Source organism: Procambarus clarkii, chromosome 49 (assembly GCF_040958095.1).
Source record: "Procambarus clarkii isolate CNS0578487 chromosome 49, FALCON_Pclarkii_2.0, whole genome shotgun sequence".
NCBI lineage: Eukaryota > Metazoa > Arthropoda > Malacostraca > Decapoda > Cambaridae > Procambarus > Procambarus clarkii.
This window is the reverse complement of record NC_091198.1, coordinates 6,058,250-6,083,728: the sequence shown is the minus strand read 5'-3', so window position 1 is coordinate 6,083,728 and position 25,479 is coordinate 6,058,250. Positions and strand designations below refer to the sequence as shown.

The 25,479-nt window shown below is 41.4% G+C and overlaps 2 protein-coding genes across 8 annotated transcripts in view; one reads left to right on the top strand and one right to left on the bottom strand.

Annotated features, from left to right (window-relative positions):
• The window catches only part of LOC123768334 (proteasomal ubiquitin receptor ADRM1-like), a 435,185-nt gene that overhangs the window by 381,094 nt on the left and 28,612 nt on the right, over positions 1-25,479 (top strand). The window lies entirely within an intron of this gene.
• LOC123763266 (crustacean calcium-binding protein 23) lies at positions 5,941-25,393 on the bottom strand. The gene is made up of 5 exons (XM_045750378.2): positions 25,257-25,393; positions 16,400-16,525; positions 13,578-13,755; positions 11,966-12,175; positions 5,941-6,917 (listed from the first exon to the last, which is right to left on the bottom strand). Exons 2-5 carry the CDS (start codon positions 16,522-16,524, stop codon positions 6,816-6,818), a joined length of 615 nt encoding a protein of 204 aa, XP_045606334.1. The 5' UTR covers position 16,525; positions 25,257-25,393; the 3' UTR covers positions 5,941-6,815.

The window sequence follows — 25,479 nt, the reverse complement described above, 5'->3', positions numbered from 1 at the left end:
CTGTATCAAAGGCTTTCTGACAATCCAAAAATATGCAGTCTGCCCACCCTTCTCTTTCTTGCCTTATTTTTGTTGCCTGGTCGTAGAATTCAAGTAACCCTGTGAGGCAGGACCTGCCATCCCTGAATCCATGTTGATGCTGTGTTACAAAGTTCTTTCGCTCCAGGTGCTCCACTAGCTTTCTTCGCACAATCTTCTCCATCAGCTTGCATGGTATGCAGGTTAGGGACACTGGCCTGTAATTCAGTGCCTCCTGTCTATCCCCTTTCTTGTATATCGGGACTACATTAGCTGCTTTCCAAATTTCTGGCAGTTCCCCTGTTGCCAGTGATTTGTTATACACTATGGAGAGTGGGAGGCACAGTTCTTCTGCTCCTTCCTTTAGTATCCAAGGGGAAATTCCATCTGGGCCTATAGCCTTTGTCACATCCAACTTTAGTAAACACTTCCTTACTTCCCCGCTGGTAATCTCAAACTTTTCCAGTGGTTCCTGGTTAGCTATTCCCTCTCTTATCTCTGGAATTTCTCCTTGCTCTAAGGTGAAGACCTCTTGGAATTTCTTATTCAGTTCCTCACACACTTCCTTGTCGTTTGTAGTGAATCCTTCTGCCCCTATCCTTAATTTCATAACCTGTTCCTTTACTATTGTTTTTCTCCTGATGTGGCTTTGCAGCAATTTAGGCTGAGTCTTTGCCTTGCTTGCGATGTCATTTTCGTATTGTCTTTCTGCCTCTCTTCTCATCCTGACATATTCATTCCTGGCATTCTGGTATCTTTCTCTGCTCTCCAGTGTCCTGTTATTCCTATAGTTTCTCCATGCCCTTTTACTTTGCTGCTTAGCTAGCCTACATCTCTGATTAAACCATGGGTTTCTCATCTTCATTTCACTGTTTTCCTTTTGGACTGGGACAAACTGTGTGTGTGTGTATATTTACTATTTGGGACGGCAGGATCGAGCTGTTAGCTCTTTTGTGTGTGTGAGATAAATATATGTGGTGTATATATGAACGATGAAAAATAGGAGAGGAGTGAGCACCTTAGACAACAGAAGGTTAGAGAGGCTGGATCAAGGAGGTTACAGCCAGACCCTGTAGGCACAAATAGTAAATACGGACGCAAACTCCAAATATGTGTTTTAAATCATAGTGGGCAAACCCTCAAGTTTTCTATGTGCGAGTCTGTATGTTAGGATAGTTTAGGTTAGGTTCGGGCAATTTAGTACATCATTTTCTGTCCATTGTGACAACTCGAGGGAACAGGCTGGTTTATCACTGTAACATCTGGCGTCACAAGCTCTCAATTATTTAAGCTTTTTCACTTTATTTGTTCTCCATCAATGTAGCATCCTGTTCATACATTCTCTAGCACTGTAACATTTTCACTACTGTGGCCAACTCTCTTGGGGTCTCTTTGTTCACCTGCCCAACCACTTGGGCTGGACTGTAGAGCGACGGTCTTGCTTCATGCAGGTCGGCGTTCAATCCCCGACTGTCCAAGTGGTTGGGGCACCATTACTTCCCCCCCCCCCCGTCTCATCCCAAATCCTTATCCTGACCCCTTTCCAGTGCTATATAGTCGTAATGACATGGTGCTTTACCCTGATAGTTCCCTCCTTCCCCTTCGTTCACCGTAAGCCTTAAATTATATGTCTTGATGCCTCCCGCAGCCTTAGGGACTGTGGTAGGTCTCTTGATGCCTCCCGCAGCCTTAGGGACTGTGGTAGGTCTCATGATGCCTCCCACAGCCTTAGGGACTGTGGTAGGTCTCTTGATGCCTCTCGCAGCCTTAGGGACTGTGGTAGGTCTCTTGATGCCTCCCACAGCCTTAGGGACTGTGGTAGGTGTCTTGATGCCTCCCGCAGCCTTAGGGACTGTGGTAGGTCTCTTGATGCCTCCCGCAGCCTTAGGGACTGTGGTAGGTCTCTTGATGCCTCCCGCAGCCTTAGGGACTGTGGTAGGTCTCTTGATGCCTCCCGCAGCCTTAGGGACTGTGGTAGGTCTCTTGATGCCTCCCGCAGCCTTAGGGACTGTGGTAGGTGTCTTGATGCCTCCCGCAGCCTTAGGGACTGTGGTAGGTGTCTTGATGCCTCCCGCAGCCTTAGGGACTGTGGTAGGTCTCTTGATGCCTCCCGCAGCCTTAGGGACTGTGGTAGGTCTCTTGATGCCTCCCGCAGCCTTAGGGACTGTGGTAGGTCTCATGATGCCTCCCACAGCCTTAGGGACTGTGGTAGGTCTCTTGATGCCTCTCGCAGCCTTAGGGACTGTGGTAGGTCTCTTGATGCCTCCCACAGCCTTAGGGACTGTGGTAGGTGTCTTGATGCCTCCCGCAGCCTTAGGGACTGTGGTAGGTCTCTTGATGCCTCCCGCAGCCTTAGGGACTGTGGTAGGTCTCATGATGCCTCCCACAGCCTTAGGGACTGTGGTAGGTCTCTTGATGCCTCTCGCAGCCTTAGGGACTGTGGTAGGTCTCTTGATGCCTCCCACAGCCTTAGGGACTGTGGTAGGTGTCTTGATGCCTCCCGCAGCCTTAGGGACTGTGGTAGGTGTCTTGATGCCTCTCGCAGCCTTAGGGACTGTGGTAGGTCTCTTGATGCCTCTCGCAGCCTTAGGGACTGTGGTAGGTGTCTTGATGCCTCCCGCAGCCTTAGGGACTGTGGTAGGTGTCTTGATGCCTCCCGCAGCCTTAGGGACTGTGGTAGGTCTCTTGATGCCTCCCACAGCCTTAGGGACTGTGGTAGGTGTCTTGATGCCTCCCGCAGCCTTAGGGACTGTGGTAGGTGTCTTGATGCCTCTCGCAGCCTTAGGGACTGTGGTAGGTCTCTTGATGCCTCTCGCAGCCTTAGGGACTGTGGTAGGTGTCTTGATGCCTCCCGCAGCCTTAGGGACTGTGGTAGGTGTCTTGATGCCTCCCGCAGCCTTAGGGACTGTGGTAGGTCTCTTGATGCCTCCCGCAGCCTTAGGGACTGTGGTAGGTCTCTTGATGCCTCCCGCAGCCTTAGGGACTGTGGTAGGTCTCTTGATGCCTCCCGCAGCCTTAGGGACTGTGGTAGGTCTCTTGATGCCTCCCGCAGCCTTAGGGACTGTGGTAGGTCTCTTGATGCCTCCCGCAGCCTTAGGGACTGTGGTAGGTCTCATGATAATCTATGACCTGGTCATGGAGGCAGCTCCCCATCATGCAAGGTTTGGTGGACCTAACTTACAAACTCTGGATTTGTTGATTGTTTTTTTTAAGTATTATTGAATATTTTTGTGAACTTGTTGAGCTCTCAAACTGAAGGGCTTTTAAGTTCACGTTATATTTCTGTTAAATTTTATCAATGTTATATTCTGCATAGGGTAAATCTGAATATTGCGTACATTAGAAAATTTTAATGTGTTTCGGACAATAAATTTGTTGTCTCAGTCAGAGAAAGTGACAAGATCTGAGTAGTTTATATTAACCTCTTAATTAATCCGGAAAGACGAGTTTCAAACAATTAATTTAATAAAGAACCTTGTTACTTATTTTTTTCAATCGGCTATATGTTCCCGGAGGATAAATAATACAAGCCATTTTCCGGATATTTTCTTAAGCAGACCACAGACACACACATATAATAACTTTGGTAAATAAGTAGCTCGTGTATTAAATATTACTGACGTTAAACCTCAGTCAACCAAAATAAACGTTAACAATTTATAAGATATTTAGAGATTCACATGTCACTTGCGTTGCTAGTTTTGTTTATGTATTAGGAAGGTTTTAATTTAATGAACGAATAGTTTTATTGTCATATTACGTACGAATAGAATCCCAAGGACATGTTGAAGTAAACTTTTTTATATAAATATTTTAAATAACACAGAATATTTTGTTAGTGAACAAAGTATCGAAGATGTCAATTCAAACACTCTTCATTGTTAACATTAACCAAAAGGTGTATTGTGTGTTGACTGAAGATATTATATTCCTGAACAAGGGCATTGTCAATGTAAAGATGAAGTATTATAACACTTGCATATAAAGCTGACAGTATAGATATCGAGTGTATAAAACTCAAGGCATCATAAGTATGTCTACAAGGTAATGAAATATGGGAAAGAAATATAGTGCACGAAGTCCAAGCCACACGTCATAAAACGGAGAAATGACGATGTTTGGGTTCGTGCAGATCATTATCAGGTGGTGAGAGAGAAGGGAGGAAGGTACGGAGATATAAATAAGTAAAGAGTGATGTGAGGAAGAGAAGGGAATTATCAGGGGAAAGCGTCGAGCCATCACGACTATATAGCACTGGGAAGGTGTCAGGATAAGGATTTGGGATGGGACGGGGGGCAGGAATGGTGTCTAACCACGTGGACGGTCGGGGAATAAACGCCGCATGAAGGTAGAGTGGTTGGGTAGTGAGCAGGAAAGAGTAAAGTGAAAGGTAAGATTAGGATGAAAGGTAAGAATAGGATGAAGAAAGAATGGGATGAGGTAAGAATAAGAGAATGGTGAGAAAAATAAAAAAGGGGTAGGCTTAAGTCAGGCCAGGACTCAGGTTCATGTTGTGTATTAGAGCAGATTCAACAAGACGGCGTCTGTGAAAAGTAAAGGCACAAGAGATTCAAAATATATGCTATATAAACAAACCCACAAAGGCCTTGATGAGGGTTCGAACCTACGCACGGGATGTTCCCAGCTGCGCCTTAGTCAGCTGTACCACCACATGGTCCAGGCGTAAGTAAACGGCGTGAGCATGTGGTGGTACAGTTGACTAAGGCGCAGCTGGGAACATTCCGTGCGTAGGTTCGATCCATCATCACGGCCCTTGTGGTTTTGTTCATTTGATATATCACGTTATTGTGATTTCTGTGTGTATATCCTAAATATATTGTACGTTCTTATATAAGGCCTCATAATTATTAATACAAATAAATAAATAAATATATATATATATATATATATATATATATATATATATATATATATATATATATATATATATATTCTTACCAGTTTTTTGAAGGAACTGGGTTCTAGGCTCATTGAAACAACAAGGGACCCTAGAGGTGCCAGCTTTCTTTTCCAGCGCCTCAGCGTGGCGATACAGTGGGGAAATGCGCACTGCATCCAGGGTTCCTGCCTGGAGGAGCTGGAGGAACTCGACAACCTATGATAACCATCTTTGTAACCTATATGTAACTCCTTTTTTGTAACAAAGTTCAAATAAAGCAAATATATATATATATATATATATATATATATATATATATATATATATATATATATATATATATATATATATATATATATATATATATAGGGGTACCACCACTGGTTTAATTAAAGGGACCCACATCCTCGAAGAAGAAAATAAATAGTGTTCAGAGAAGACCTTGTGGATTCTCACTGAATACTTTAATCTTTTCCTCTCCTACCACCCCTATTATTTTTTTTATTTGATTTTATTGCAATGCTACAGTTTACAGAAAACACACACTTATATAACAATATACCAATCAGTGTTCGAAGACCTCGTCCAGCTCCTCGGGGGTCGGGTGCGTACCCAAGATACAGCACGCATTTCCCCTCTGAACAGCGACACTGAGGCGCTGAAACATAAAACTGGCCGCTCTTATATATATATATATATATATATATATATATATATATATATATATATATATATATGCAACAATGATCACGAAAACACTGATCCAAATATGCAGAATAACCACATATGAAAAATAGAAAATGCTTAACGCGTTTTCGGCTAATTCGCCTTCATCAGAGCAAAGTAGATTCTACTTTGCTCTGATGAAGGCGAATTAGCGGAAAACGCGTTAAACATTTTCTATTTTTCATATGTGGTTATTCTGCATATATATATATATATATATATATATATATATATATATATATATATATATATATATATATATATATATATATATATATATATATATAATTTATATATATATATATATATATATAAATGGGAGTGCGGTGTTTGGATGACTGTTGTGTCAGGTTACGGAAGTGTTCTGCTTGGCCTTCCTCTCCCTAAACGTTGTCTTATGGCTTTAAATACAGAAAACACCATTACTAAGTACCGAGTGAACACAGAACATTTATTTGTGAAGAGTTAAATAACTGCGTGCATGGGAGGTGCATGAATCATATAATGGTTGCTTGTCCAACCACGTGCATTCCGATTTATTAATAAAGGTTAAGTAGATTACGGGACATGCATGAGGCATTCCAATAACTCAAGCTATGGAATTCATTTACATCCCTGTCTCCAAAAGCCTATTGTTATTTTTCCCTTCTATAACCGTTTGCCACGATTTTCTGACTATTGTAGGTAATTTGTAGTTTCCAATTTTCTTCTCAATTTATGAGCATGGCAGTACCGTTTCAAGAATCCTCATGTAATTCTCATTTGTTTTCGAATTTCGCAATATTAATATCATTAATGGTCACCAAATTACAGCACCTGGCATTCCACGATCTCTATATGACTTTCGGTGATTTAGCTCCCATTTAATTCTCATAGCTTCTGTTATATGATAAACTATTCTTTACTCGTCTGTGAAATTTCATTTTTCCACTTACAAAAATCTTCAATAAACCATGATTCTTTTCTCAGTTTTTGTTTCCAAATAACTCGACAGTGTGTTACACAAGCTCTAGGATAATGATCATTAAAGACCCCGCGGTACTGACACTCTCAGTAGCCATACGATGTTGACCTGCGGTTGACCAATAGACCTCAGGCATCAGAAAAAGCCACTGCTGTTCTTACGCTGTGTCGGTAGCAGCTCACCGTTTCAGGACCATAACACCAATTTTTACAGTTTCCATGATTTCTTGATCACCTCGATGAAGTAGTCGTCATCGTCTATGGACTTACTGATACCGGAGTAGTAGTCGAGGAACTCTTCTTTGGTAAGCTGAAAATAAAAAGTGAAAAAGTTGTTGAAATGATTAACTTGTGTATTGCAAATTTACTGATGAAAACGTTTCACTTACTCGTCTCTTCATACGCAAAGTTATAAATGTTCTAATATAATATAATATAATATAATATAAATTATAAATTCGCCCAAAGTATGTGTTATGTTTACCATATTTCTCTGGGTTTGAGAATATTGTCAAGGCCTTGAAACTTTTTAATATACATGTACTGTTTAGCTACGAAAATACTGTTGGTAAGCTATTAGTTAGGAACAGCCCTCATGGTGATAATTGTGTCATTTATAAAATACCTTGTAAAGACTGTAATAAGTTCTATGTTGGGCAAACATCTAAAGATTTGAAATGTAGAATTTCGCAACATAAATACTCTGTAAGACATGGCCAATTGTCTAATGCTTTGTTTGTTCATCTGTCAGAAGATGATCACCAAATTGATTGGGAGATGGCTTCTTCAATAACGAATTGTAAAAGCACCTAAAACAGAAACATAATTGAATCTGCTTTGATACAGATCACAAAAGAAAGTAATTTGAACATTAGCAGTAGTTTATATAACTTAGATCCATTTTTAATAGATCAATTAAAGGGCGATTTAAGTAGGATCATTGGAAAACATTTGTCTCACTAATTCATTGTAAATATTTACTATTTTATGCTATGATTATCGATGTGTGAGCTTGTGTGTGGTTGCTGCATCAGATGGGCCAATAGGCCGTCTGCAGTGTCCACGTATTGTACCTCACCTCACTCCACCATTCTCTCCTGCCTATTTATGTCCAGTACTCGACCTGTAAAACCACTCCTTCTGAAGATGTATTAATATACGAAAAAAGTACTTAAGGAAATTCCGGTTTCAATTTTCCTCCGTTGTCTGACACTGTCATATATATATATGTCGTACCTAATAGCCAGAACTCACTTCTCAGCCTACTATGCAAGGCCCGATTTGCCTAATAAGCCAAGTTTTCCTGAATTAATATATTTTCTCTAATTTTTTTCTTATGAAATGATAAAGCTACCCATTTCATTATTTATGAGGTAAATTTTTTTTTATTGGAGTTAAAATTAACGTAGATATATGACCGAACCTAACCAACCCTACCTATATATATATATATATATATATTATTAAATATGACCGAAAAAGTAAGATTAATAATTCTAACACGAATTTTCTCAATCTTTCGTACATTACGCTTCACTGTTGGAGGTAAATCAAAAATCAATTCTCCAAAATTCATTTTTATTTCTAGTCTGACGCGACACGGGCGCGTTTCGTAAAACTTATTACATTTTCAAAGACTTTAGTTCACAAATACACAACTGAATAGAACTTACGTATCTCCGATTTTATATCTACATTTGAGTGAGGTGGATGGGGTGATGTGGCATTAACACAAGACAGAACAAAGTGTGGTATTAATAGGGTATTAATTTCATCAACACAAGACAGAACAAGAGTATTAATAGGGTATTAATTTCATCAACACAAGACAGAACACGAAGCAATGGATATTGAATAGAAGTGTTTGTAGAAAGCCTATTGGTCCATATTTCTTGATGCTTCTATATTGGAGCGGAGTCTTGAGGTGGGTAGAATATAGTTGTGCAATAATTGGCTGTTGATTGCTGGTGTTGACTTCTTGATGTGTAGTGCCTCGCAAACGTCAAGCCGCCTGCTATCGCTGTATCTATCGATGATTTCTGTGTTGTTTACTAGGATTTCTCTGGCGATGGTTTGGTTGTGGGAAGAGATTATATGTTCCTTAATGGAGCCCTGTTGCTTATGCATCGTTAAACGCCTAGAAAGAGATGTTGTTGTCTTGCCTATATACTGGGTTTTTTGGAGCTTACAGTCCCCAAGTGGGCATTTGAAGGCATAGACGACGTTAGTCTCTTTTAAAGCGTTCTGTTTTGTGTCTGGAGAGTTTCTCATGAGTAGGCTGGCCGTTTTTCTGGTTTTATAGTAAATCGTCAGTTGTATCCTCTGATTTTTGTCTGTAGGGATAACGTTTCTATTAACAATATCTTTCAGGACCCTTTCCTCCGTTTTATGAGCTGTGGAAAAGAAGTTCCTGTAAAATAGTCTAATAGGGGGTATAGGTGTTGTGTTAGTTGTCTCTTCAGAGGTTGCATGGCTTTTCACTTTCCTTCTTATGATGTCTTCGACGAAACCATTGGAGAAGCCGTTATTGACTAGGACCTGCCTTACCCTACAGAGTTCTTCGTCGACTTGCTTCCATTCTGAGCTGTGGCTGAGAGCACGGTCGACATATGCATTAACAACACTCCTCTTGTACCTGTCTGGGCAGTCGCTGTTGGCATTTAGGCACATTCCTATGTTTGTTTCCTTAGTGTAGACTGCAGTGTGGAAACCTCCGCCCTTTTCCATGACTGTTACATCTAGAAAGGGCAGCTTCCCATCCTTTTCCATCTCGTAAGTGAAACGCAGCACGGAACTCTGCTCAAATGCCTCCTTCAGCTCCTGCAGATGTCTCACATCAGGTACCTGTGTAAAAATGTCGTCAACATACCTGCAGTATATGGCCGGTTTCAAGTTCATGTCGACTAAGACTTTTTGCTCGATGGTACCCATGTAGAAGTTTGCAAACAGGACACCTAGGGGAGAACCCATGGCGACCCCATCTACTTGCTTATACATGTGCCCATCCGGGCTCAAGAAGGGTGCCTCTTTAGTACAAGCTTGGAGTAGTTTCCTCAGAATATTTTCTGGTATGTCAAGAGGAGTACAGGCTGGATCACGATACACTCTGTCGGCTATCATTCCGATTGTCTCGTCCACAGGTACGTTGGTAAACAGCGATTCTACGTCCAACGAGGCTCTTATCCCTGTGGCCCGTGTGCCCCGCAGTAAGTCAACAAATTCCTTTGGAGACTTCAGGCTGAAGGCGCAAGGAACATAAGGAGTCAGCAGGCCGTTGAGTCGCTTCGCCAGTCTGTACGTGGGTGTGGGTATCTGCCTAATGATTGGCCGAAGTGGGTTTCCAGGCTTGTGCGTCTTGACATTTCCATACGCATATCCAGGTTTATATTCCCCAATGATCTTTGGCAGGTGGAGTCCGGATTTCTTGGCGTTCACAGTTTCGATCAGTTTGATGACCTTTGCTTTTAATTCGGCTGTAGTGTCCTTCGTTACCCTTTGGAACTTAGTTTAGTCAGAGAGTATGATGTTCATTTTCGCCAGATATTCGTCTTTTTTAAGAATGACATATATTGGCGACTTGTCACCTCTCCTGACAACTATCTCCTTGTTCTCACGAAGGCTTTTAGCTGCCGCTTTAAGCTCGGGGGACAGTATGGTGCTTCTGTAGTTGCCTCGATTCTTTCCTCCTTCTGCAATAAGTTCTGCTTGTAAGGTATCTTTGGTAGTGACCTTCTTTTGTGTCTCGAGATCGAATATGTCGTCCAACAGAATTTCCAACTCTACTTTCCGGGCCATCTCACTCGGTCTGGACATAACATGACAGTTTATGCCCAGATTTAGGAGAGTGACTTGGTCCTCAGTGAGGTTAATTCCTGCAAGGTTCAGGAAGCCATCTCTTGGTCGTGGAATTGCCATAGGTCCTCCATATAATGTTGTTAGTTTCTTGATAATCCTTGTTTCAGTGCTGAGGTGATGTTGGTCTGTGAGGATGTCGAGGTGTTGTTCAATGCGGGTACGGATACTATCGTCGATGTTGCTATTTCTCCACTCGTTTGTAGCATGAAGTAGTTGCGTTTTGTTGTCTTTGATTTCATTCTCTGCCTTGTATATCTGATCACGAATCAGGTCCTGGCGATATTTTATCGATATTTTATTTATGACGTTTGCGAGGCACTACACATCAAGAAGTCAACACCAGCAATCAACAGCCAATTATTGCACAACTATATTCTACCCACCTCAAGACTCCGCTCCAATATAGAAGCATCAAGAAATATGGACCAATAGGCTTTCTACAAACACTTCTATTCAATATCCATTGCTTCGTGTTCTGTCTTGTGTTGATGAAATTAATACCCTATTAATACTCTTGTTCTGTCTTGTGTTGATGAAATTAATACCCTATTAATACCACACTTTGTTCTGTCTTGTGTTAATGCCACATCACCCCATCCACCTCACTCAAATGTAGATATAAAATCGGAGATACGTAAGTTCTATTCAGTTGTGTATTTGTGAACTAAAGTCTTTGAAAATGTAATAAGTATTACGAAACGCGCCCGTGTCGCGTCAGACTAGAAATAAAAATGAATTTTGGAGAATTGATTTTTGATTTACCTCCAACAGTGAAGCGTAATGTACGAAAGATTGAGAAAATTCGTGTTAGAATTATTAATCTTACTTTTTCGGTCATATTTAATAATATATGTCTACAGGAAAGACTGCTACCAAAATATACTAATATATATATATATATATATATATATATATATATATATATATATATATATATATATATATATATATATATATATATTTGTCTTGTATGTTTTGTAACCTTTAAATACACAATAAAGCAAAAAAAAAAAAAAGAAAAAAGGGGGTGGTAGGAGAAAAGCACACAGAAACTGTATTGGAGGGGACCTACATTCCCTCCAATGCGTTATGTGTGGTTTCCTCCGAGGCTATGGGTCCCCCCTTCTTCCAGCCAGAGGTGGTACTCCCTTCCCTATATATAAATATATATATAATATATATATATATATATATAATATATATATATATATATATATATATATATATATATATATATATATATATATATATATATATATATATACACACACACACGAGACGAATATAGGCATTACAATAAACGAGAACGAGAGAATATAGGCATTGCAATAAACTACTAATTGTTAAAAATGGCGGGAAGGAACTGATGCTCGACCCTTTAAACACATTTAGGTGAGTACCCAGATACACAAACACACGCACACACACACACACACACACACACACACACACACACACACACACACACACACACACACACACTCACACGCACATATATTTTACCTTCCCATCTTCCTTGGTATTTCCCTCGAACCGGCCCAGAAACTTAAGGAGGATGTCCTCCTCTGTGGCTTCTCCAGACACGACGCTGGGGTGTCCTGAGGCATCGTATTTTCCCTTGAGGTCCTCAAGGGTGACTTCGCCGTCACCAGATTCGTCTAGCACGCCGTAGGCTTCCTCCACCACAGCCTTACGTTCTTCCGTCATCTCAGGCTAGTGGAGAGATATATGATGAAGCAAAGCATAGACGATGGTTGAAATAAGGAATAATTAGTAACTTTAACCTTCCAACATCAGCCCATATCATCAGTATTTCAATATCAATGACTGCGATAATGTTCAACAACGCTGCGTATTCTTTCCATCAGCAACTCTTGTTATTATTCCTCAACTATCAACTCCTACAGTAAATGTTCGTGGATAAACCACGTACTCTTAGCTTTAAAGCATTATTTACTACTCTCAAATAGTCATACATCAACCCTTATGCACAATGTTCCAACATCAACCCCTATCCACACTGTTCCAACATCAACACCCCCCCTCCCTACCCAAGGCGTCCAACATTAACCCCTATTCACAAACATCAAACATCAATCCCAACCTCTCACTCAACATCAGCCACCTGCCTTCTTGCATTCAAGCCCAGCTCTTGTTGTCAAAACACACGATGATATAATTCTTAATTACACAAGAACTCATCTGGGTAGTGATGTAAAACTTACATATTATTCACCAATAAATATTAATGTTGACAATAAAAAATGTTGGCATAATTATGTTTTCAAACAAAACCTGTTCCTGATGATTTGTGACCTAAAGTTTGACTTGGTTGTTTAGTGTTCACAACAAGTTCAGACAAGTAATTTGACAATAGAGACGACTTAAATGTAGATAATAATTTAGTGTTATCGTCCACCTATTTATCCACCCAACCCCAGAAATAACCCCCCCCCCCAAAAAAAAAAAAAAAAACAGAGTTTACTGGACTGAGAGGTCGTTGGTGAATACAATCAATTAACTGGTTGGCTTTTGAGCCTAAGTTGAATATTAAATTCTTATCATATGTGACAAGTAGTGCATAAAGGTTAAGTGAATCATCAAATGATTTATAAATGCTGACCTATACATAATGTCATTTTGTCCTTCAGTAATCCTAAACATAATTAACTTCTTATGGATAACACTCGAGGCAGTCAAAGGTGATGCCAGCAACAGGTTTTGATTAAGGTATTCATTTGTGCCCAATTTTCAGTTAATCAAGTCCTTTGATAATGTTTGGTTTGTCGTGACTCAAAACAAATACTTAAATATTTGTTTAATTTTTATTTACCGCCCTTTTTCAGTATCTTGATTTTTGATCTACATTTATTTTAGCTGAAAACCAAACGTTTATGGAGTTATCTTGTAGTCACGGAAAAGAACAAGTTATTAATGTTCCAATTTATATTTATAAAGGAATAAACTTTCACAACAGCCACACAATTGTTCTGGTATATAGTATTACTTAGTACAAGTATGTTGTCTTACCAGTTCATTCATAAGCAATAGATCAGTAATATTAACAATCAGTAACATCATTAACAACCATTAACTAACCCCTGACATGCATTACCCTGAGCTTATCGAGGAACTCCTCATAATTGATGGAGCCAGTGCCATCCTCGTCCATGGCAGAGAAGATCTCGCCCACCTCCTCGTCTGAAAGGCGAAGTCCGAAGTTGTGAACGGCCTCACACAGCTCGTCTTGGTTCAGCGTCCGGCTCCCGTCTTCATCAGCGATACGGAACATCCTTTGAGATGTGTAATGTTAGTGTTGTGTTGAGGCTTTATCAAGATACACTCCAATAACGAGTCGAATAAACTAGAATACATTCGGCGGCGTTTTATGTTAATGCACTCTTAGTTATATATATATACAAGGTCAGGGGGGGGGGGGGATCCGGCATTACCTGGGTCTCTCTCGATCTCTCATCTCTCTTTATCACCTATCCATCCGTTTATTTATCATCCTATTAATGCATCTATCTACCCATTAATCAATTCATCTATTTTCCATCTACCTATCCATCTATCCATCTACCTATCCATCTATTTATCCATCTACATACCATCTATCTATTTGCTGGATACCTGCTGGATGGGGTTCTATGAGTTCTTCAACTCCCCAAGTCCAATCCGAGGCCAGGCTTGACTTGTGAAAACGTAGTCCCCACAGGCTGTTGCTTGGAGCGGCCCGCAGGCCCACGTATTCATCTACCTATTCCTTGCTCCTGCTTCCCCCTCTCTCCCTTCTTTCAGAAAATATATTATTAAGAATCATTAAAACAACTGCATGACCCAGTTTTTCCATCACCCTGGTTGTCTGATGTATTGTCTCTTTAACTATTTCCCTAGCAAATCTACTTATAAATTCATAAATGAAATTTGCCTCCACAACCTTTAGTACATTCCTTTTTTCCACTACTTGTATGCTAAAAGAAAACTTTTTAGCATCTCTGACTCATCTGAGTCTCGAGCTTCCATCCATGTGTTCCTTGACTATCGGTATTCATGGTGAACATTTACTCTTTCTTCATTGTCAGTCCCCATAAATATTTTATGTCTCTGTCATGGACCCCCGTCTCCCTCTTTTCTTTTCTAGCATCGCCACGCTTGTGGTGTGTATGCGCGCGCGCGTGCGAATTCGCACTTGCATATATATATATGCCGTGTCTTCCAAATGTCCGGAAACAGAATATATGGAAAACTCCACTAACATTCTTAATTGTTGCGGAAAATTAGCTTAAGTTCATGTCCAAACTTTCAATACATAAAAATTTGTCTATCTACATAGACAACATATTTCAACTGTGTTTATAAACACTGCGTGGGGAAGACGTAGGTCTCTGAAGTGATATACGGACATTACTCCATATAATTAAATCTGTGTTGACGTTTAGAATTTAGAAGGGCCATGTTTCGTATGTTTTATAACTAAATATGAGCAAACACATTGACTCAAAATACCAGTATTCACAGTCGCTTAAATGGATACATAGCCACTACATACATTCCACACGCGCTTTTAATTTCCACATAACCCTCTAACCCTCTCTGAGAGAGAATAAGCTGTGTAACAAGAGGGCAGCATGAATTAAGAAGGAAAAGGTAAGGTCCTGCCTGACAAACTTACCTGAGACAGGAAAAAAAAAGAGTCGAGGTAGACTGTATTTTCCTAGAGTGTTAAAAAGTTCTCGATATTGTTTATAATGAATCACTGGTGTACAAGATGAAGAAGCAAGTTGGGTTAGCTGGAAAGACATTAAACTGGGTAAAGGAGTACCTAACGGACAGAAAACAGTCACAGTCAAAGACGAGATTTCGACCTAGAAGAATAAAATAAGTGGGATTCTCCAGTGACCACTTCTGTTCCTAATTAAGTAAAAGACCTGATTGTGGGATTGAGCTTTACAGTAAATATCCATTTTTGGAGATATAGCAAATCTGATGAACAAGGTACAAACCGAGGACTGCAGAAAGCTTCAGAAGACATATGCAGACGATGAGTCACAATAACGTGGCAGAGGATATGACGACTAAACCGCATACCAGAAAGTGAGGAGACTCCCCATCTTCTGTGTATGGATTAGTATTCAGAAGACATTGACAAACTCCAGGAGTGGGCAAACAAATGGTTGATAGAGGTCAATCCAAACAAATAAGACGTAATTAAGATTGGAAATGGGAAAGAAAGGCCAGGAAGTATCTATGTAGTAATGTAGTTGCCTTCCATAAAAGGAAGGCAACTACATTATTCGGAAAAGGAAAAATATTAGAGCGTGAACATAATTCATACACTAAGACTGAAGGCACATTTAAACAGGGTAACATCTGGAACATATGGGACGCTGGCGAACATTAGGAGGCCAGTAGGCGGGGCATAACGAGCAAGACCTCACTCTCTTGTAGTCACTGAGAGATAAGTATACAGACCAACACGGAGTCTAGCGGAAGCCAACACAAATATAATACCCAGCACAGGTCCGTAGAACCTGTGCTGGCTGTTAACTTTTTATAATTATGGAAATAAACAAGAAATTAAACATATTTTCTAGCCATGAAATTGATAATGAATGTACATCGTGAATAAATACAGTTTTACAAGTAATAAGCTCTGTTTATAACGAAGTAACATGAACACAATTGGCGAGTAACGCCAAAGGAAGGCAACGATTAGAGTGTATTGTCCTATTCTTTCGGCGACACCTGCCTCCAGTTTTAGTCAAATTTCCTAATAAAATGAGCGTTTTTCCGAGTAAACTTAGTCACGTTCCTTATTCATTACCAACATTAATGGAAGAAAATATTAACGTTTCTTCTTTATTTGTGTAATTGAAAAATTGTTTTGGGTAGTTTTGGACAAAGGTACAGATCAGAGAGTTGGCAAGTACCCACCTGCCGAAGCGCATAATGCCGCTGTAGCCGCGTGCCAGCAAGAGAGACTGTAGCTTCTCCATGGGTGTTTCCGCTTCACGAGCCGCCGCTTTGGCTGCTGCCTTCATGTCATCTTCCCGGGTCATCCTGAGAAGTAGTGGAGGTGTAAGTAGAAGGAGAACTGTTAACCAGAGTAAGCCTCTGAAATATACGGTAATGACTGTGGTCATAAACTTGCATTTTTGGTCACACACTCTAAGAGACGTCTACACTTTCAGAAACTACACAGACGCCCAAACAGACGCTGATACGCTGATCCCACGCTGATAGACGTCTCTGGAGACAGGCACCCATACAAAGAGAAGCTGAAACAGACAGAAGCCCACACAGACAAGCCCCCACACAGGGAGACGCCCGTTCTCACGCACAGACACCACACGCAAACAGAAGCCCACTCAGACAAAAGCCCAAACTTGAATTTAACTTTTCAGTCAAATTCACACAAACGCAGACTGGTGCCCTTGCAAACACACACATTCACAAACACACACATTCACAAACACATGTTCACTCAGGTATATGCTCTCACACACATACAAACATTTACAGAGATTCAGATATCCTCAAAAATATGCCCATAAACTCTTACTTTAACTGTCACTTTTTTCTGTCAATCATTCAGTTGTATTCATGTGGCCGTACAGTCTGTCGCTCGCACTAGTTCCCGTCAGGGCGTCAACCGCAAGCCTTCGACCACCACATTCCTTGAAGACCAAACCACACATCAGAAAAATAAGAAAGACGAGGATTCGGTCCGTCCAAAAGGGCCTGAAACGACGTCGTTTCTTCATTTTCTGGTTTAAGGGTTGGTCCTCACATCTTCAGTGACGTTATATTGACTCGTCGTCTGCGCCACATTCCTCCACCACGTAACTGTAGCTATCGACCATAACATTACCACACGGCTACTGCCACCTCACACTAGTGAACCTCCCTGACCTTTATCATTTATGCCAGAAAGTGTTATTCTGAGAAATGGAACAATGAGCTTCAATTTCTGACCAGCGACAACTATACTTTTTATGACTCAGCGTCACGCGAGGCCACGAAGTATAATGTCCACACTTCTGCTTATATAATACCCCGCACACTTCTGCTTATATAATACCTCGCACACTTCTGCTTATATAATACCTCGCACACTACTGCTTATATAATACCTCGCACACTTCTGCTTATATAATACCTCGCACACTACTGCTTATATAATACCCCGCACACTACTGCTTATATAATACCCCGCACACTACTGCTTATATAATACCCCACACACTACTGCTTATATAATACCTCGCACACTTCTGCTTATATAATACCTCGCACACTTCTGCTTATATAATACCTCGCACACTACTGCTTATATAATACCCCGCACACTACTGCTTATATAATACCCCGCACACTTCTGCTTATATAATACCCTGCACACTTCTGCTTATATAATACCCCGCACACTACTGCTTATATAATACCTCGCACACTACTGCTTATATAATACCCCGCACACTACTGCTTATATAATACCCCGCACACTACTGCTTATATAATACCCCGCACACTACTGCTTATATAATACCTCGCACACTACTGCTTATATAATACCTCGCACACTTCTGCTTATATAATACCTCGCACACTACTGCTTATATAATACCTCGCACACTACTGCTTATATAATACCTCGCACACTACTGCTTATATAATACCTCGCACACTACTGCTTATATAATACCCCGCACACTTCTGCTTATATAATACCTCGCACACTACTGCTTATATAATACCTCGCACACTACTGCTTATATAATACCTCGCACACTTCTGCTTATATAATACCTCGCACACTACTGCTTATATAATACCTCGCACACTACTGCTTATATAATACCTCGCACACTTCTGCTTATATAATACCTCGCACACTACTGCTTATATAATACCTCGCACACTACTGCTTATATAATACCTCGCACACTTCTGCTTATATAATACCTCGCACACTACTGCTTATATAATACCTCGCACACTACTGCTTATATAATACCTCGCACACTTCTGCTTATATAATACCTCGCACACTACTGCTTATATAATACCTCGCACACTACTGCTTATATAATACCTCGCACACTTCTGCTTATATAATACCTCGCACACTACTGCTTATATAATACCCCGCACACTACTGCTTATATAATACCCCGCACACTTCTGCTTATATAATACCCCGCACACTACTGCTTATATAATACCCCGCACACTTCTGCTTATATAATACCTCGCACACTTCTGCTTATATAATACCCCGCACACTTCTGCTTATATAATACCTCGCACACTTCTGCTTATATAATACCCCGCACGCTACTGCTTATATAATACCCCGCACACTACTGCTTATATAATACCCCGCACACTACTGCTTATATAATACCCCGCACACTTCTGCTTATATAATACCTCGCACACTACTGCTTATATAATACCTCGCACACTTCTGCTTATATAATACCCCGCACACTACTGCTTATATAATACCTCGCACACTTCTGCTTATATAATACCCCACACACTACTGCTTATATAATACCTCGCACACTTCTGCTTATATAATACCTCGCACACTTCTGCTTATATAATACCTCGCACACTACTGCTTATATAATACCCCGCACACTACTGCTTATATAATACCTCGCACACTACTGCTTATATAATACCCCGCACACTACTGCTTATATAATACCTCGCAGACGTTCATGGGTGGAACACGTGCACGTGTGCATGTGCATAATCCCAGCACTATGTACTACGTCTGGTTTACAATGTATGTACCTATTGAATATGTAATACATCTGTTATCCAATGTATGTACCTATACAATATGTAATACATCTGTTATACAATGTATGTACCTATAACCTGAGCTTGTAAGATCATCTTAATCACCTTCAGTGGTTAAGTGTTTAATAACACACTAGTTTCTGTAGAAGCTATCTTTCCCTGTCAATGTAGGAGAGACTTAGGTGTATGTATATATATGAGGATATGTGTATGTATATGTGAATATTTAAATATGTATGAGCATTTGTATACACGATATGTGGAAGCTGGTCAGAATTTCATTTCACCTTTGTAAACGCACGTTAATGAAGCTATGTAAAAAGACACCTTGAACACTGTTTATGTAAGACAGACGAAAATCTGTGCATATATTTTTAAGTTAGATTAGAATTTTAAGAGGACTACAATCACCTTCTGCCGTGGATTGTTCAATAAATCACTGAATTATATGTTTAACAGATCTCAAACCTTGTCCATGGAGGACAGAAGAAAATTTATATACGCTGATTAACATTGTAAATGTGTGGCCACGTCTGTGGTAGGAAAAAAATCACTCCCTTTCCTCAACACCACAGAAAAAATTATTATACTTGACTTGTTAGTGACAATAGGCGGGATGAATTGTTCAAAGTTTCAGAAACTGAAAACATTAGGTCAGGGTCCACGAGGACAATGTCTCGTATCACAGCATTGTCATAATTGGCACAAAGAGGACAGTTAATGGTAACATATGTTTCTGTCTTGTGTGTTGGTGGTGTGTGTGTCACTGTCTTGTGTGTTGGTGGTGTGTGTGTCACTGTCTTGTGTGTTGGTGGTGTGTGTGTCACTGTCTTGTATGTTGGTGGTGTGTGTGTCACTGTCCTGTGTGTTGGTGGTGTGTGTGTCACTGTCTTGTGTGTTGGTGGTGTGTGTGTCACTGTCCTGTGTGTTGGTGGTGTGTGTGTGTCACTGTCTTGTGTGTTGGTGGTGTGTGTGTCACTGTCTTGTGTGTTGGTGGTGTGTGTGTCACTGTCCTGTGTGTTGGTGGTGTGTGTGTCACTGTCTTGTGTGTTGGTGGTGTGTGTGTCACTGTCTTGTGTGTTGGTGGTGTGTGTGTCACTGTCCTGTGTGTTGGTGGTGTGTGTGTCACTGTCCTGTGTGTTGGTGGTGTGTGTGTCACTGTCTTGTGTGTTGGTGGTGTGTGTGTCACTGTCCTGTGTGTTGGTGGTGTGTGTGTCACTGTCCTGTGTGTTGGTGGTGTGTGTGTGTCACTGTCTTGTGTGTTGGTGGTGTGTGTGTCACTGTCTTGTGTGTTGGTGGTGTGTGTGTCACTGTCTTGTGTGTTGGTGGTGTGTGTGTCACTGTCCTGTGTGTTGGTGGTGTGTGTGTGTCACTGTCTTGTGTGTTGGTGGTGTGTGTGTCACTGTCTTGTGTGTTGGTGGTGTGTGTGTCACTGTCTTGTGTGTTGGTGGTGTGTGTGTCACTGTCCTGTGTGTTGGTGGTGTGTGTGTCACTGTCTTGTGTGTTGGTGGTGTGTCACTGTCCTGTGTGTTGGTGGTGGTGTGTGTGTCACTGTCTTGTGTGTTGGTGGTGTGTGTGTCACTGTCTTGTGTGTTGGTGGTGTGTCACTGTCTTGTGTGTTGGTGGTGTGTCACTGTCCTGTGTGTTGGTGGTGTTTGTGTCACTGTCTTGTGTGTTGGTGGTGTGTGTGTCACTGTCCTGTGTGTTAATGGTGTGTGTGTCACTGTCCTGTGTGTTAATGGTGTGTGTGTCACTGTCTTGTGTGTTGGCATTAATTAGAAACAAGTATATCTGAAGTTAATAAGGTTCATATTGTTTCTTTGAGCCAGAGAGGTAGAGAACTTAGGATTCGACTACTCGCCTGCCATCATAGGTGCGTTGGTTATCGGTAACACGTTTACGAAAGTGTGGTTTTATTGGCAACAAGGTGAGAAGAACAAGGTGAGGAGAACATGATGAGGAGAACATGATGAGGAGAACATGACGAGGAGAACATGATGAGGAGAACATGATGAGGAGAACATGGTGAGGAGAACATGGTGAGAAGAACATGATGAGGAGAACATGGTGAGGAGAACATGGTGAGGAGAACATGGTGAGGAGAACATGGTGAGGAGAACATGGTGAGGAGAACATGGTGAGGAGAACATGATGAGGAGAACATGGTGAGGAGAACATGATGAGAACATGATGAGGAAAACATGGTGAGGAGAACATGATGAGAACATGATGAGGAAAACATGGTGAGGAGAACATGATGAGGAGAACATGATGAGGAAAACATGGTGAGGAGAACATGATGAGGAGAACATGATGAGGAGAACATGGTGAGGAGAACATGATGAGGAGAACATGGTGAGGAGAACATGGTGAGAAGAACATGATGAGGAGAACATGGTGAGGAGAACATGGTGAGAAGAACATGGTGAAGAGAACAAGGTGAGGTGCATACAGGCACCACATTTTCAAGATGCAAATTAGCAACACGCAGTTTAAGACAGACAGACAATCAAGGTATTGGAAGATACAAAAGTGCTTCTGGACTTTTACATCTGCAAAACGCTGTGGTGAACCGCCAGGCACCCCTAGCTGTGGTGAACCGCCAGGCACCCCTAGCTGAGGGGAACCGCCAGGCACCCTAGCTGTGGTGAACCGCCAGGCACCCCTAGCTGAGGGGAACCGCCAGGCACCCTAGCTGTGGTGAACCGCCAGGCACCCCTAGCTGAGGGGAACCGCCAGGCACCCTAGCTGAGGGGAACCGCCAGGCACCCTAGCTGTGGTGAACCGCCAGGCACCCCTAGCTGAGGGGAACCGCCAGGCACCCTAGCTGAGGGGAACCGCCAGGCACCCTAGCTGTGGTGAACCGCCAGGCACCCCTAGCTGTGGTGAACCGCCAGGCACCCCTAGCTGTGGTGAACCGCCAGGCACCCCTAGCTGAGGGGAACCGCCAGGCACCCCTAGCTGAGGGGAACCGCCAGGCACCCTAGCTGAGGTGAACCGCCAGGCACCCTAGCTGAGGGGAACCGCCAGGCACCCTAGCTGAGGGGAACCGCCAGGCACCCCTAGCTGAGGGGAACCGCCAGGCACCCCTAGCTGAGGGGAACCGCCAGGCACCCTAGCTGAGGTGAACCGCCAGGCACCCTAGCTGAGGGGAACCGCCAGGCACCCTAGCTGAGGGGAACCGCCAGGCACCCTAGCTGAGGGGAACCGCCAGGCACCCTAGCTGAGGTGAACCGCCAGGCACCCCTAGCTGAGGTGAACCGCCAGGCACCCTAGCTGAGGGGAACCGCCAGGCACCCCTAGCTGTGGTGAACCGCCAGGCACCCTAGCTGAGGGGAACCGCCAGGCACCCCTAGCTGTGGTGAACCGCCAGGCACCCTAGCTGAGGGGAACCGCCAGGCACCCTAGCTGAGGGGAACCGCCAGGCACCCTAGCTGAGGTGAACCGCCAGGCACCCTAGCTGTGGTGAACCGCCAGGCACCCTAGCTGAGGGGAACCGCCAGGCACCCCTAGCTGAGGTGAACCGCCAGGCACACTAGCTGAGGGGAACCGCCAGGCACCCTAGCTGAGGGGAACCGCCAGGCACCCTAGCTGAGGGGAACCGCCAGGCACCCTAGCTGAGGTGAACCGCCAGGCACCCTAGCTGTGGTGAACCGCCAGGCACCCTAGCTGAGGGGAACCGCCAGGCACCCCTAGCTGAGGTGAACCGCCAGGCACACTAGCTGAGGGGAACCGCCAGGCACCCTAGCTGAGGGGAACCGCCAGGCACCCTAGCTGAGGGGAACCGCCAGGCACCCTAGCTGAGGGGAAGGTGGCTATCGTGAATAAATTATAATCCCTGATATATATCACGTAATCGATGGCGTTCCTGACGGCTTGTATAACCCGAGCCACACTTACTAGTGTGGCATAAGCTATGCCAGACCCAATAGTCCTGTGTATCCCAAGCAAAAACAACTATACTTGTATAGTTATATAATATATTATTATGTATAATATATATATATATATATATATATATATATATATATATATATATATATATATTTTATATATATATATATATATATATATATATATATATTATATATATATATATATATATAATATATATATGCATTGTTAGAATTGTGATAGAATTATTAATCTTACCTTTTCGGTCATATTCAACAACGTATATATATATATATATATATATATATATATATATATATATATATATATATATATATATATATATATATATATATATATATATAGACAGGCTGTCGTACCTAGTAGCCAGAACGCACTTCTCAGCCTACTATGCAAGGCCCGATTTGCCTAATAAGCCAAGTTTTCATGAATTAATGTTTTTTCGACTACCTAACCTACCTAACCTAACCTATAAAGATAGGTTTGGTTAGGTTAGGTTAGGTAGGGTTGGTTAGGTTCGGTCATATATCTACGTTAATTTTAACTCCAATAAAAAAAAATTGACCTCATACATAATGAAATGGGTAGCTTTATCATTTTATAAGAAAAAAATTAGATGAAATATATTAATTAAGGAAAACTTGGCTTATTAGGCAAAATGGGCCTTGCACACTAGGCTGAGAAGTGCGTTCTGGCTACTAGGTACGACATTATATATATATATATATATATATATATATATATATATATGTCGTACCTAGTAGCCAGAACGCACTTCTCAGCCTACAATGCAAGGCCCGATTTGCCTAATAAGCCAAGTTTTCCTGAATTAATATATTTTCTCTAATTTTTTTCTTATGAAATGATAAAGCTACCCATTTCATTATGTATGAGGTCAATTTTTGTTTATTGAAGTTAAAATTAACGTAGATATATGACCGAACCTAACCAACCCTACCTAACCTAACCTAACCTATCTTTATAGGTTAGGTTCGGTTAGGTAGCAGAAAAAGTTAGGTTAGGTTAGGTTAGGTAGGTTAGGTAGTCGAAAAAACATTAATTCACGAAAACTTGGCTTAGTAGGCAAATCGGGCCTTGAATAGTAGGCTGAGAAGTGCGTTCTGGCTACTAGGTACGACATATATATATATATATATATATATATATATATATATATATATATATATGTCGTACCTAATAGCCAGAACGCACTTCTCAGCCTACTATTCAAGGCCCGATTTGCCTAATAAGCCAAGTTTTCATGAATTAATGTTTTTTCGTCTACCTAACCTACCTAACCTAACCTAACCTAGCTTTTTTTGGCTACCTAACCTAACCTTACCTATAAATATAGGTTAGGTTAGGTTAGGTAGGGTTGGTTAGGTTCGGTCATATATCTACGTTAATTTTAACTCCAATAAAAAAAAATTGACCTCATACATTGAGAAAAGGGTTGCTTTATCATTTCATAAGAAAAAAATTATAGTAAATATATTAATTCAGGAAAACTTGGCTTATTAGGCAAATCGGGCCTTGAATAGTAGGCTGAGAAGTGAGTTCTGGCTACTAGGTACGACATATATATATATATATATATATATAAATAATATTATAGGTTCGTGATTTCAATCTTATTTTCGAGAGGAAACTCTAGTAAAGGATAGTAAACTCTAATATAGGATAGTAAACGCTAATATAAGATAGTAAACTTCTTTATAGAATTGTATATTAATTAAAAAGTGAAAAGTCTAACTTAAGAAAGAACATTCAAATTTAGGTTGTAATTCATTCTAATATTAAAAGTTGAAACTTCTCAACATTGAATGGTCTTCATCATAGACTTTTCAACATAGAAACAGGCTGGTTAATTAAGCCGAGTCCAGTCTCAGCACGACCCATCCTACCTACATTCTGTAATGTATTGATCTGAGAGATAATTTTGTTGCTAACATGAATGAGAGCTCTCTCGATTAAATTGAGCATGTCAGATCTTAGTTTACCACGAAATAAGAATTTGAATTTTTACAAAGTGATGATTACAAATATTTCAATCACTTGCCTGCTTTGATTTATATTTAGCGAGAGGAGGGAGGAGGTGGAGTGCGCGTGTAGTCACCTGGACGTCTGGTGAGTGACTGAGGTGGGAACCTGGTGGTGGGACTTGATGTAGCCAGGCCGCGCCCCACCCACCACCTTGCCCGGAATGTCCAATACCGTCGCACACCACCTAAATTATTGTAATGGCTGCGGAGTTGGATCCATGAGAGGATGACACACAACTC

Excerpts from the sequence above, each read along its gene's own strand:
- LOC123763266 (XM_045750378.2), bottom strand. The coding sequence starts at position 16,524 with ATGACCCGGGAAGATGACATGAAGGCAGCAGCCAAAGCGGCGGCTCGT. Across the intron at positions 12,176-13,577 it reads AGTTCCTCGATAAGCTCAGG|CCTGAGATGACGGAAGAACG; the intron begins GTAATGCATGTC and ends TCTCTCCACTAG. Across the intron at positions 6,918-11,965 it reads ATACCAAGGAAGATGGGAAG|CTTACCAAAGAAGAGTTCCT; the intron begins GTAAAATATATG and ends TTTTATTTTCAG.